General features: G+C 34.2%; 1 protein-coding gene and 1 long non-coding RNA gene across 3 annotated transcripts in view; one reads left to right on the top strand and one right to left on the bottom strand.

Moving 5' to 3' along the window:
• Positions 1-108: 108 nt before the first annotated feature.
• LOC142219702 (uncharacterized) lies at positions 109-1,165 on the bottom strand. The gene is made up of 2 exons (XR_012717714.1): positions 523-1,165; positions 109-462 (listed from the first exon to the last, which is right to left on the bottom strand). It is a non-coding gene; the product is annotated as an uncharacterized LOC142219702 (long non-coding RNA).
• Positions 1,166-4,209: 3,044 nt separating this feature from the next.
• Trc8 (TRC8 ring finger protein) overlaps positions 4,210-15,227 on the top strand; it is a 27,047-nt gene continuing 16,029 nt past the window's right edge. For both annotated transcript variants that reach the window (XM_075292596.1, XM_075292588.1), the window contains exon 1: positions 4,210-5,370. In XM_075292596.1, the coding sequence (XP_075148711.1) occupies positions 5,040-5,370 (331 nt within the window). In that variant the 5' untranslated portion in view covers positions 4,210-5,039. The remainder of the gene's footprint in view (positions 5,371-15,227) is intronic.

Below are 15,227 nucleotides of genomic sequence, written 5' to 3'. Positions count from 1 at the left end.
CATTGGTTGTCCCAATCTCATATTAATTGTTTTGTTTGTTGGTGCAACCGCCCTCGATTTTCTTTATTATTATCCTAACCAAATTCCAATATTAAATGAAAGGGCAGATTATATTGAGATTTTATTAATTTATTACAAGATTTACAATCATAATAAACTACGAGAATAAATACAAAAGGTGCTAACAACAAAGGCTTTTGATCTACAGATATGTGAGATTAATTTACATTACAATTTACAATTTTTTTATAGGTAATGTTTGTATACCAATGACAGATGGTTATTAGGTTGCAATTATGTGGTCAAACTAAAAAAACTAATTCGATATATGCTTGCCAGAAATTTCTTCCTTAATCCTCTAGATATAAATACAGATCGACATAGACTCGTCCTGTATGCTTAATACAATAAAAAAAAGCTCGCTTGCCGTAAAAAGTATTTGTGTTTGTTGGTGTATGAAGCCTGCAATTTTTATGGAAACTTTTGTAATATTCCTTTTTTATAAATCGGTGCGATACTTACCTGAAGGCAACTTCTTTTCTATGTGATAAACTTTATTCAATGTATTGCGGACTATTATCGAGTAAATGCTGTTCCCCGTTTTGCAAATTTTGTAGCGTCATACCATTTACCATGTCGATGTTGATATAAATATTTATTTGTTGCAACAACTACCTTACGCCCGTGATATAATTGAACTAAGATTCTATTAGTATACTCAACTTTTGGTTGTACCAACCATTTGTTGATTCCCATGATGTAGGTCTCACTATGCTGGTGGTTAGCTCAACAATTTTATGCAGCATAAAACCAAATTTATCGGCATTGGTTATTGTAACTAATTGAATGGTTATGGAAATTTCGTTTTGATCCTGTGAACTTTTTTATGGTCGTGTTGGATGTATAATGGGGAAAATAATCAAAACCTTGTTCTTGTAACAAAAAATAAGTTACTGACATCATTTACTCATTGTAATGATCGAATTGCAACCAACCATTTCTCTGGGTGTGCTTAAACATTTATAAATTCTTATAAATATAACATTTTGCCGTTTATCTCATCACATTTAACATAACTTTTTTCATTAATAAAAGAATGATGTTGATTTACACGTAGCAAGTTACATGTTACACCGTATATCAGCCGTTTGTTTATTCTCGATGGAGGCAGCGTGTCTGGAAAATTATCTGAAAAATCAATCACTTTATTCCATTTGGAAAGTCGAAAATGTTTCACCATATACCTTTCGCAATTTAAGAGTAATAACTATGTTTTCAGCACTTTATTTTCGTTTTTATTTAAATAAATTAAAATAAGCTAGTTGCGCTTGGCGTTTCACAAAATATAAAATGACTCTTCTAAGAATAGTGATGGCAAAATACTTTCATGTGCATTTTGTACTTTTTGATATGCTTCCCCCATCACAGTTGGCGATTATTGTAGTGTCATTTACGAGTCTGTGGTAGCGATGATGATGAAATGAAACTTTGAAATGCTGGCAGGGAACAGTTGATTTTCCTTTATCGCGTCTCTACGAACACAGACATTCCGGACGGAATGAACGTGTTTGTAAAGAATCTTACAGTGTGTCCAATCGATACAATAATTCGTTGATGACTAAATAATCGGTAAATGTGTTATCGATCGCATAAACATGCAGCAATATCGATTATGCCTTCGGAATTAACTTATAATGTGGCAAATATATGGGATATGTTCGACACGACCACTGTCGTGCGGATAAACTTGAAAGGCGCATATCACAATGGACTGAATAGTCTAAGTGAGCCTGAAACTTAATCGTGCTGCCACTTTAACCTTCCTTTATAAAGTCATCTGTTTGGGACATCCTTATCGAACGATAGCATTTGTTTCGGATATAAGAACGACGCATTACCCAAAAAGCTGACCCGGATGTGGCAATAAATGATTGTAATCCGGCGCCGCCAAAAGCTGATCGGATTTGTTCGCAGTTGACATGTATCAGTTAGCATATCCCAGATATTGGTCACAATATAACCCTGCCAGCATTTCAAAGTTCCATTTCATCCTCATCGCTACCACAGACTCGTAAATGTCACCACAACCATCGCGAACTGTGATGGGGAAAGCATATCAAAAAGTACAAAATGTACATGAAAGTATATTGCCATCTCTACTGTTAGAAGAGCCATTTTATTTTTTGTGAAACACCGAGCGCAACCAGCTTGTTATATTTTATTTAAATAAAAACGAAAATAAAGTTCTGAAAACATAGATATTACGCTTAAAATTGTGAAAGGTATATGGTGAACAATTTTCGACTTTCCAAATAGAATAAAGTGATCGTTTTTCAAATATTTTTCCAGGCACGCTATCTCCATCGAAAATAAACAAACTGGCTGATAGACGCTGTAATATGTAACTTGCTACTTAAAACTCAACATCATTCTTTTATTAATGCAAAAAATTATGTTAAATGTGATGAGATAAACCGAAAAATGTTATATTTATAAGAAATTATAAATGTTTAATCAAATCAATGAACATCTACACAATCGTGTTTTACTTGACCACAATGATTCTTTTACAATTACCTTAAAATGCACTTTTTCTGATAGTTTGCAGGGGTTCTTATTGGCGTCCTTCGAAATTGATCTAAATAGGCACCTAATAATTGCACTGATGAGAAACTTTTTCGTAGTAACTTGGCGTGGTACAACTTCTCAATAGTGACGGCGCTTTTCCGACGAGTTTTTGATGTCGTATATGATTATTTTCGACGTAGTGGGGATTCTCAGAAGCGCCCCCAAATTCAAAAAATGTTGGCAGGGAAGTTATGCTCGAAGACATAATCGATATTGCAGCTTGTTTATGGGATCGATAATACATTTATCGATATTTTACCTATTTCCGACAATTCTTAGCGTTCGGCCACAATGAAGAATTCTTTACAAACGCAGACATTCCGTCCGGAAGAACTTATAACGTGATCCAGACGACAGTGCTCATGTCAAAAATATCCCAAATATTGGGCAACCGACGGTGCATAAGTCGTATATTCTCAACTGAAATGTAGATGAATTTTTACCTAAAGTACTTCAATATTAAATTTCTACAACAATTTAACAAAAATCATGAACAGCATAGACGAATGAAGTTAAATTTTGATTGTCAGATTGGTTGTACAATTAATCACATAGTGTTTCCGATACTTTTTATATTTTTTTATTTGACCGGAGCCGACTAGACAAAATAGTATTGGCTCTGCCGTCAAGCCGCCGCCCCTGTCGAATAAATTGACAGCATATTTCTGCTATCCGAATTCTAGTCTTCGTTCGCATACAAAACGAAAAACAGCTGATTTTGGTTTCTCTAATGGGTTTCTAAACGAAAATCGAAACGAAAGTCAATGCAAACGAAGACGTAACGTAACCTCTAAAAGTGGGTTTCTCTAACTCGATTCGTTCGCATTTTGTCGAACTGAAATGTCAAAACCACTCACTTGGTAAAGACCTTTCGTTTTGTGAAAAAAGGCATTCATAAATAAGAAAAAACTTAATAATTGATAAATTTATATTTATTAAAGCTTTTAATGCAAATATGTGATAAAAGTGATTTATATCGATCTATTTTTTCTTTATAACCGCCATAGAGACCGTTTAAGAGAAAGTCTAACACGAACAAACACATATATTTCGAATGAAACACTCATTAAAAAGACAACTGAACTGTAATTAATGCAGAAATATGGATATACAAATCCTTATATCTCTACGCGGTCTAATTTGTTAAAAGAATTATTGAGCTAAACCAAATATCAGATGCGGGAAAATAAAAATAAACGGCGACGCCAGATTGAATTTTATGGAAAATAATTTTTAAAATGTATGGCCTTTTTCAGGAAATTGAAACAATTGAGATCTGGTAATATTAGCATTTGACAGAAACGTAAGCCTTGCGAACGAACTAAAGGAAGTTAGAGAAACCCAAATCTAGACGAAAGTGAGTGACTACCGTTCGTTCGCAATTGCTTTCGTTCGGATATCAATATACCGTCTTCATTCTCTATTTAGGTATTTCGTGTTTTGTGTGTACTTGCTTCGTTTGAAGACCTCTGCGAAATGTCTACTAAATGAACTCCTTTAGTTTGCAACACTGAAAAACAATGGTGCCCATCGACTACTCACTTCGCAGTGATAACATAACTTACAAAGATTATTCACTATGGTTTGACGTTTCGAGAAGAACAAATAGAAATTACATACGAGAGCTGAACTTTCGTGAGTTTGTGATGTAAATAATTAAGATTTAGCAGCAAGAAGAAAAACAAAAACAAGCAAATCAATAGAAATATTGCATTACGATTTAAAACACTTCCACATCGACAAAAGTGATCTAAAGAAATCAGAGGCATAAAAATCTTTTGTGGTGTTAACAGCAAGAAAAGTGTTTTTGGTACGTCCGTCCGTCGCTGTTGTCGTCGTCTTGCTGTCATTGTGAACCTGACGGAGAGGCCTTTAACCTTTCCTAGCATTTGATTGCAATTTAATTTTAGATTCGTACCCAATGAACTGGGAATACCTCAAGACAGAAAACAAACGATCCAAGAACATACCTCCTAACATCCCAACATTGACCAAACACAAAACAACCTAAAGAAGCATTCCTTGTTCGCAGACTGCACATACACCAACACATATACTAAAAAACCTAGCACATTGCATTAAGAAAAAGGGAGGCCTTGAGTATATTTCGTTCGACTAACAACGAGAGTTGTCTGCTTGCCTGACGTTCATTTATGACTTGATTTTGCAAAAAAAAAAAAAACAAAAAACACCAAAAACATTTCAAAATATAATAAGACATTCGGCTAGCCACCAGTCAATGAGATATAATATTTCTTATATGTCTCTTACTGTTGTTGTTGGTGTTATTGCAGTCCATCTAGAAGTTACTAAATTTGATTGCTAAAAAATCAGCTGGAAATCCATATTGTGAAACATTGTTGAGGTGGCCGAAATAGTTATATGTTTTTGTGAAATATACCAACTGCATAATGTCAATAAGAACCAAAGTTCTGGGCATGGTGGATGTGATGATGCGTGTGCCACCCATTTTAGTCATAGATGAAATCTTAAAAATTGATATGGGTATTCCAAGTGGTAGTAATGGAGGTGTCACTATTGGCGCCACAGTGACTGATGCCGCTGCCACCGTCTTGGAGAATACTACAGAAGCTGTGGTGAATATTGATTCGTCTTCCCCTGCCAGTGGAGGTGGTTTTTTAACACAAACCTTTGGATACCTAGTCGACGATTTCGCAAAAAACTCATATATATCGGATCTGCTGGGGCTTACTTCGGTCAAATTTCTCATCTGTCTACTGGGTAAGTTATGTGGATTAATCATATGGTTTTTCTCGTCTTATTTCGATGTTTTTTCGCCCCCCCAACAAAATTTTCTTCATTTTTTCGTTTTTCTATTTGCATTCGTGTACTTATTTTTGTTGTTTTTCGTCGTCGTCGCCGTATTGGTTATTCCATTGTTAATTCTTCTTTGATCCATGATGACAAACGAAAGGGAAAGGGAAACAAGAAACGTAAAGTGTTTCTCGTTTTTTATTTTTATATTTTTGGGGGGCATTGAAATCAACCTGTTAGGCAAATCAATATTAGATGAAAAAATATAAACAAATTGCTTACATCCCCTGATTTGAAATATACAAAAGCAAATTGCAAATGCTTGATTATATTCGTTAAGTCGCATAGTGTGTGTCACATAGAAATCTTGTGGAAATATATCAAAACGTATTAACTAATGTAACTGTTAGACTGTTTACATAATTCATAATAAAAAAAAACGAATTTTATATCTGTTTCGAAGCGTTAGTTTTATTTGATTATATTTATAGGAATTGTTTATGAAAACTACATACCATTGCTAAAAGGAACCAATGTGCATTGCAAAGCATATTAGAAAATTAGATGCATTATTTACTTCAGGTGTAAAGATCAGTTCAAGAATAAATAGGCATAAAAACTTGTTATTGAAATTAAAGTTTAAAATACAATAAATATGTGTAAGGTTTTTTGCACTGAGAGTCGATTCCATAATATTTATTAGCTTTCATTTGATTATAAAAGGAATTTTCAATATTTTATTTTTTGTCAGCAAAAATGAATTAGAAATTATAATATGAATCCATAAGTTGTTTTTTGGCATTATTAACGTTGTTGTTGTTGTTGTAACAGTTTATTGTGATCTCATCCATTTTATGTTATACGCTTGGTACATCAGCTTGTTGGCAGATCAAGGAACTCTGCGACTAAGATGGGGTGTGTCCAGAGTGATCTGGTGGTAAGTCGGGTTGGTTTGGCTGGGCAAGAGAAAAGATGACGCGTGTCGTGTGGCCCTTGGTTGCAAATTGGACAAACGTCAGCTACGCTGCTATCAATCACCGATAAGTAGGAATTGAGGCGGCTGCACTTGCCTGATCTTAATTGGGCCAAAACTACCCTAGTCTGCCGTGGGAGGTCTCTTTCCTCCGGTGCTATGGGCGGTGATCGGACTCCAAGAATAGGATTAACCTTGTAGCTTCTCACCGCTTCAGCTACAGTATCCTCATGAATCCTGTTCAGGCATTATTAACGTCTCAACTTTCGATTTCGATCGTTAAGATAACGGATACGATATAGTTTACTAGTCAATACTATATTTATGAACAATTTTAGATTTTGTGTCATTACGTTCTCAGTGGTCCGCCTAAAAGTGTGCAAAAAAATGCTCTATAGTAGATAAAGGAAAGGAGATAAATTATTTGCCCGATATTTTGAAACTGAACTTTCCAATTTTTTTTTGCAAATTTCTTCATCTTTCCGTTTTGCTATTTGCTTTCCGCCTATAAGTATGCAAACAAAATGTTCTACTATATTTTTTTGTTTTGGGTCGATATAGAATTAAATTGTATGTCGAAATAACCGGTTGTGGTCGTAACCGGAACAAAAACTTCTTCTATAAAATATAAATAAATTGGAGCAACTCAATTTTTTTTTTTTTTGGGTCGATAGAGAATTAAATTTTATGTCGAAATAACCAGTTTGCGGTCGTAACCGGATAACCGTTTATTCGAGCCTAAAGTATAAGTAAATAATCGTTAATAAAACCGGTTCTACTACTCAAATGAGGTATGACCCAAAATTTTCCGGCTATCAGTCTAGGCTCTACGTAAATAAATGTAAATTTATTTACGTGGAACCCATTTTGCAAAAACAAAACACCCGAATTTTTGACAAAAAAATCTTTAAATCGGATATGGATATAAATCAGTTAATATCTCCGGTTCTAAAAAAATCGATATGAAAACGCCACGGGCGAACTTGTATTCAACGGATATAAATCGGTTTATATACTCGGTTGTACGAAGAATGTATATGTAAAATGCGCCTCAGACGGAAAATATTTTTGTAAACTGGGTATTGATGCAAATGAATAAATATTTCCGGTTTTCACTACAATTTGAAATCGCGCAATTTTTTTTTTGAAAAAAAATTTCAATTTTTTTTTGTGAACCAGATATGAATATAAACCGGATAATATCTCCGGTTTTAGTGGTGATATCTGCCTAAATTTAACTATGACGGATAGGTAAAAATGTTAGCTACAAAATGGAATCAGTTAATTGGCACCTTTATATCGAGTAGTTTTTGAGTTTTGAGATGTTTTGTAAAAAAAACCGGTTCCAAAAACACGTTTTCATCTGAATATCCGGAACGGACATATCGAATAGATCGATTTATGCATAATAATAGAATAATAAAATTTGTGATTAATAGGGGGTTTCATTAGCTTGTTAGAGATGTATATTTCAAAGTTATCGGTTCAATAGAACCGGTTTTATTAACGATTATTTATTTAGACTTTAGAACCGAATAACCGGTTACCCGGTTAGAGTTCTACCATCTATTCTATTTAGAGTTCTACCATCTATGAAGTTTTGGAAGAAATCTGAGAGGTATAGCTAAAATAGAGTTTAGCCAACACTGATATAAATGCGTTTAAATGATACATTTCTTTAAGAAAAATTAAAATTGTGCCACCTTTTTATTCCGGTGTCGCATTTTGTATCACTTCTTAGAAATTCTCAACGGCAACGCTGCTGGTCCTTAGAAAAACATAACCTCGCCATGTGTGCGAAGATAAATTCGAATTTGAAATTTGCAGCAAAAACTTAGCCGAGAAACAAACCACCACCAAAAAAAATTTGAAAGCTGAGCTCAAGCCCTTTCCAATGAGCCTAGTCTCTATACCGCACGCGGCTTAGTTTTAGCACAGTGGGCTCCGTTGTACAAATTTGTTGAAAAAGTATGTTCCAATTTGCGCTTTTCACAAATACTTTTCTAATGAAGACTTTCGTGGGTATGAAAGCTGAGCTCAAGCCCTTTCCAATGAGCCTAGTCTCTATACCGCACACAGCTTAGTGTTTGAATAATAAGCAAAATACTAAAAATCCAAATTCGAATTTGAAAAATATTTTTGGTGGTTGTTTGTGCCTCGGCTAAGTTTTTGCTGCAAATTTCAAATTCGAATTTATCTTCACACACATAACCTCGCCAATGTGTTTAAAATTTGCAGGGAACTTAGATGGAGACCATGTTCTCAAAAAAAGTACCTAATTTTTCGATATGGAATCCGAGGGGGGCTCCTCTTGCTCGATATTTTCAAAATCAACTTTTTTAAAGTTTTGGCAATGATATATATTTTTATTTCATTTGTGGAAATTTTAAATAGGACATCCTCCTTGCAAATTATATAATTTAAATTTTAAATTTTTTTCAAATTTGATGGAGAGGGGCATACCGCGATTTTTTTTAAATATAGTTACAAGACTTAAATTTACTCCAGATTTTCTGGAGGTTTACTAATAACGTCGATGAAAGCACCAGGTATTTGGACTTTACTTGACATTTTCGGGAAAGCTTGATGCCACAAAAAAAGTAGTTATTGATATTGACGTTTGGATGGGGGTGTACCTTCTCACTACCGGCGATATTACCTTCTTCAAGGTTGTCAATAAAAATTAGTCCATACACCTCAGACCTCATATTGTTATAGCAGAAAATCTGGTTTGATAATTCTTAAGGCCAAGTTGACTTTGCTCCGGCTTCAACCCAGCCGATCATCGTGGGATCATGGTTTTTTTTACATCACTGATTTTGTTATCCCCTTTTTAAATTAGCAACTGATAATGAGTAAAGGCAATTGATGTTGATTGTGCTTCTTTGTTGTTTGTGTCACGTCATTTTATGAATTGTGACCGGTCATAAATGCCCCAGCTTAGGTTAGGTTAGGTTGAGGCCGTTTGTAGAGACACGTCATTAATCCAAATAATTGCTTAAACTGTCTCAAAACTCTATTTCCTTTATATATACATTTTTTTTTTTTTCAAAATAAAACTAAAAACCATATGGAGTTGATATTATTAGAAGTCATTGTCTCCACAATGCCCTACTGACCGTCATTTGCAAATTATTACCATTCATTCTCTACCTAGCCATAGAATAAAATTTCAAATAAGTTAGAGCGTTAACCAGTTTATTTAAAAAAGCATTTTGAAATGCATGTCGAACATTTGAATATACAGTTTTTTCTTATTCAATTTATCACTGTTTCATCTTTAAAAGGTAAATAAATAAAAACTCGTTGCTTTTGTAATTAATAAAAGCTAACTTTTTTAAAAATAAATACATGGCGACAATTATGCGCGTTTGTTTTGGTTTCTCCGCCGTGCTACATACATATATGTATGCCATTTCATGCATTCATAAAGGTAATACTGATAACAAATCTCCGTATTATCGGTATGTGGTCTAAGTAAACTTGTTCCTTGTTGTTGTTTTTAGTTTTTGTTATAAGTCTGCGCTCATATCACACATTCTTTGCTTTATTTTGGTTTTTTGAATTTATGAAGATTTTTAGTTTTTCTTATAAGTCTGCGCTCATATCAGATATTCTTTGCTTAATTTTGGTTTTTTGAATTTATGAAGAAAGTCTTCGTTATTTTTAATGTTTCGCTTCGTTTGCCATAGCTAAGACCATTTAACATAAATTGGATAAAACCACATAACAAACTGTTACAACAACAACACATTTAGAAGCAAAATACTTTTTTTGTCATTGTACAACTTAGAATTCAGATGTCTCTAATAGTCGCGCAATGTTACATGACTCGATTTTAAAATGCCCATTTGAAATAAATAATATAGCCTATACTTACTCTCAGAAGCAGCATAGGTATATTTGCACCGTACGAGAGTTGGCCTTTTATATTTCGGAATTGGGCAACCCATAGACAATATAACATATTTCATATTTCATATTTGAACAAAAAATTGTGACCAAAACCGCGAAAATGCAAAATTTAATTTTGAGCTCTTTACGAACAACACAAAAGCAAATGCGCGAAAATTAATGTTTGGGACTGACTCTTTACGAAAAAATCAAAACGAAATGTCAGAAAATTAATTTTTGGAACTGACGCATTTTTTTAAAGAGAATAGTGGATCATCTATATGTTAACAGGTTGGCTGATAAGTCCCCGGTCTAACAAAGAAAAACACATTTTTTGTCAAAATTCGTTTTTATTATTCAACATAGTTCCCTTCACCTCTTCATTGCAGCCAAATTTTTTCCCTGCGAGCATCCTTTTGAGGTCTGAGAACAAGAAAAAGTCGCTGAGGCCAGATCTGGAGAATACGGTGGGTGGGGAAGCAATTCCAAGCCCAATTCATGAATTTTTGCCATCGTTCTCAATGACTTGTGGCAAGGTGCGTTGTCTTGGTGGAATAACACTTTTTTCTTCTTCATATGGGACCGTTTTGCCGCAATTTCGATCTTCAAACGCTCCAATAACGCCATATAATAGTCACTGTTGATGGTATTCCCTTCTCAAGATAATCGATAAAAATTATTCCATGCGCATCCCAAAAAAAAGGAGCCCATTACTTTGCCAACGAACTTTTGAGTCTTTCCACGCTTCGGAGACGGTTTACCGGTCGCTGTCCACTCAGCCGACTGTCGATTGGACTCAGGAGTGTAGTGATGGAGCCATGTTTCATCCATTGTCACATATCGACGGAAAAAACTTGGGTTTATTACGAGTTAACAGCTGCAAACACCGCTTAGAATCATCAACACGTTGTTGTTTTTGGTCAAATGTGAGCTCGCGCGGCACCCATTTTGCACAGAGCTTCCGCATATCCAAATATTGATGAATGATATGATCAACACGTTCCTTTGATATCTTTAAGGTCTCTGCTATCTCGATCAACTTCATTTTACGGTCATTCACAATCATTTTGTGGATTTTTTTGATGTTTTCGTCGGTAACCACCTCTTTTGTGCGTCCACTGCGTTCACCGTCCTCCGTGCGCATTTCACCACGCTTGAATTTTGCATACCAATCAATTATTGCTGATTTCCCTGGGGCAGAGTCCGCAAACTCATTGTCAAGCCAAGTTTTTGCTTCCACCGTATTTTTCCCCTTCACAAAACAGTATTTTATCAAAACACGAAATTCCTTTTTTCCATTTTTTTCACAATAACAAAAGTTGCTTCACAAACGACGATCTATCTCACAAACTAGTCAACTTACAGACGTCAAATTTTGACACGAATCATTTGAAGGTTGGTACTATATAAAAATAATATGAATTTAATACTAGCGACGCCATCTATGTGTCAGACCGGGGACTTATCAGCCAACCTGTTATATTGTCTATGGAGCAACTCAAGTGTTGCACTCTGCCAACAGACAGCTTGACATTTTTGAACTTATACGTACTAAGTTAATTACGATATACGAGCGCTGTTTGTGTTGTTTAAAGCAACTTAAAAAATGCATATCGCCCAAAAAATGGCATTAAATTGTGAACATTTTCGTGCGATTATTTTTACAACTTTCGACGTGGATTAGCCCAACAACAGTGCATCGATGAACTTAATTCAATTTTTGGCGATAAATCTCCGCCAAGGACTAATGTTTGTCGATGATATGGTGAATTCAACCGAGGTCGTAGTTCACTCTAAGAGTAAATTCGTGAAAGAGTAAATTCTTCCAAAATGTTGTTGGTCCCGGAAGCATTGATGCTGTGCGCCAACTGATATTGCAATATCGTCATGTTACCTATTATGGGATTGAGACAACCTTAGGCATTAGTGGCACCAGCATACATTCAATATTGCATGAACATTTGGCTGTCAAAACATTTTGTTCCCACATAATTTGACAACGGTCCCAAAAAGGTCTGGCTGGTGTCGATTGGTCGATTGGAAATGCTCCAAAAATACGATCGCGGTGCTTCGAAACATGTTTATGACATCGTGATAGGTGGTGAATCGTGGAGTTATTTACACGTATGAGCTCGAAAGTAAGCAACCGTTGTCTGTATGGGTGTTTCAATGAATAATGGAGTAAACAAAACTATATATAATTTGTTCTTATCCACTTTTTTAAGTCCCACGAAACACATCAAAGCAATTGATCGTCAGTTTTTTTTTCGGAAAACTGGGCATGTCGCAATCCTATCATTACCATTTGTTTGCCAGTTGTGTTCCAAGAAATCAGCAAAAACTAACCGCCGAAGGAGGATCACTCTCCACCACGACAATGCGAGCTCTAACACAACCGCTCAAACAATTGAACTCAAAACATCAATTTGACAGGTCATCCGGCGAATAGTCCTGACACGTTTTTCGACATCTGAAAAAGCGGTTGATGCATTCAGAATGCATGTTTTGGACATACCTCAATCAGAGTGGCAAAAGTGCTTCGGCAATTGGTTCAAACCCATGCTTCTTAATGGGAAATATTTTCAAAGACAATAAAACGATTTTCGATTATTAATATTTGTTTTTATTTTCTAATCCTAAAATATAACAGATTTTAAGACCAATAAGCAATATTCCATAAATTAATTTTATCACTCGATCTGGACAGAATTTGATAGACTTCTACAAAATCTATAGACTCAAAATTTGAGTCGGCTAATGCACTAGGGTGGAACACAATGTTAGTAAAAATAACTTATAATACCCTGTTCCACAGTGTGGAGCAGGGTATAATATGGGAAACATTTAAATCGAAAGCAATTTTAATTTATCGCTGGATATATATGCATTAGAAGTTTAGGAAAATTAGAGCCATTTTTACAACTCTTCGACTAAGCAGTGGCGATTTTACAAGGCAAAAGTTGGTATTTTGACCATTTTTGTCGAAATCAGAAAAACATATATATGGGAGCTATATCTAAATCTGAACCGATTTCAACCAAATTTGGCAAGCATAGCTACAATGCTAATTCTACTCCCTGAGCAAAATTTCAACTAAATCGGAGTAAAAGATTGACCACTGTGGTCATATGAGTGTAAATCGGGCGAACGATATATATATGGGAGCTAATCTAAATCTGAACCAATTTCAATAAAATTTGGCACACTTGACTATAGTACTAATTGTTCTTTTTGTGCAAAATTTTTAAGCAAATTAGGGTAAAACTCTGGCTTCTGGGGCCATATAAGTCCATATCGGGCGAAAGATATATATGGGATCTATATCTAAATCTGAACCGATTTCTTACAAATTCAATAGGGTTCTATTCTGAGCCAAAACACATACTTGTGCCTAATTTGAAGTCGATTGGACTAAAACTGCGACTTAGGTTAGGTTAGGTGGCAGCCCCATGTATCAGGCTCACTTAGACTATTCAGTCCATTGTGATACCCCATTGGTGAACTTCTCTCTTATCACTGAGTGCTGCCCGATTCCATGTTAAGCTCAATGACAAGGGACCAAAAATGTGTTCACAGACAGACGGACATGGCTATATCGACTCAGGAGCCCACACACAAACAATTTTGTTTCTGATTCAATTACGAAATAATTTATCCAATTAATTTTTTAATTGAAATGTCTTCAATCACGAAAATGATAGTATCAATCACAGTTTTAATTGGGCATAGAAAAAATTCTTTATTAAAAAATTTATTTATTTCATTAGCAAATTTCAATTATTTTTTGATTGATTGATTCAATTAAAAATTTAATTGATGTTGATTGTAAAACTCAATTAAATTTTTAATTAAAAGAGGTAACTGAATTGGATTAGAATTTTTATTTGGAATAACAATTGATTGTTTGAAATACATTTTTAATTATAAATTAAAAAAAAATGTTCATCACTTTTGTTAAATGATTTCGTCTTCCTAATTTGATTAAAACGTCAATTGTGTCAATTAATTTTTTAATTAAAAATGTTAAAATGTTCAATCATGTACTTAATTAACTTAATGTTTCTATCTTGATTAAAAAGTTAATTGAATCAATTAAATTATTAATTGAAAAAAAAATCAACTTCAATTAACTTTTTAATTGGAAAAATATTATGGTTATATTTTTTCTGTGCACCCTGAGCATTTTTTCCAAAGACACCATGTGCCTATCTCGTCTCCTTCTGGGTGTTGCAAACATATGCACTAACTTATAATACCCTGTTCCACAGTGTGGCGCAGGGTATAAAAAGGCAGAAAAAATTTCATAATTAAATTTGAAGCACTTTCTTTAAAAAATGAAAGTTTGTTATATCATCTTATATTTGTTGGTGGTCTTAAGTCTTTTATTTCTTTTCGCACAAATATATTTTAATATATTTGAATGTACTTTAAACTATCAATGCGAAATACTGAATAATTAATAGAGTGCGAATACCGTCCATTCTAGCAATTTACAGCACTTGCATGACTATTTTAAACTACAATATAATAGTGTCTCAGTGCTTTTTAGAGCTTCTGCTTTCAACATAATTATTACTTTTTGGAGGCTATATAAATTCTATCACAATCCCTGCCCATGACCAACCGAAAAGGTGTTATCAAGTGACCAATTTATAATTTGTATATGAATTAAAATTTTATTTTCTGCCATTCGGTCTTTCATTAGCATTTCTATAAATTTAATATCATATTCCTTAATTTCCAAAATTATTTATATTTATAACAGTTTCTAAAAGATCACGTTTCTCGGTTTATAGACATTATTTGGTCGCTCTCACTAAGTCTTTTGAAATTTATTATACTACTGATGACCGATTTTCGACCTACTATGAATGGAATGGAACACAAACATTGTGCACACAATTATGTGTGGTTTGATTTGTTTGTTTTTATCAAATATGATGAAGCAAAAATTATT

This window comes from Haematobia irritans, chromosome 1 (genome assembly GCF_050003625.1).
Source record: "Haematobia irritans isolate KBUSLIRL chromosome 1, ASM5000362v1, whole genome shotgun sequence".
Classification (NCBI taxonomy): domain Eukaryota; kingdom Metazoa; phylum Arthropoda; class Insecta; order Diptera; family Muscidae; genus Haematobia; species Haematobia irritans.
Note: the sequence above shows the minus strand (reverse complement) of the source record. Positions and strands in the feature narration are given on the sequence as shown.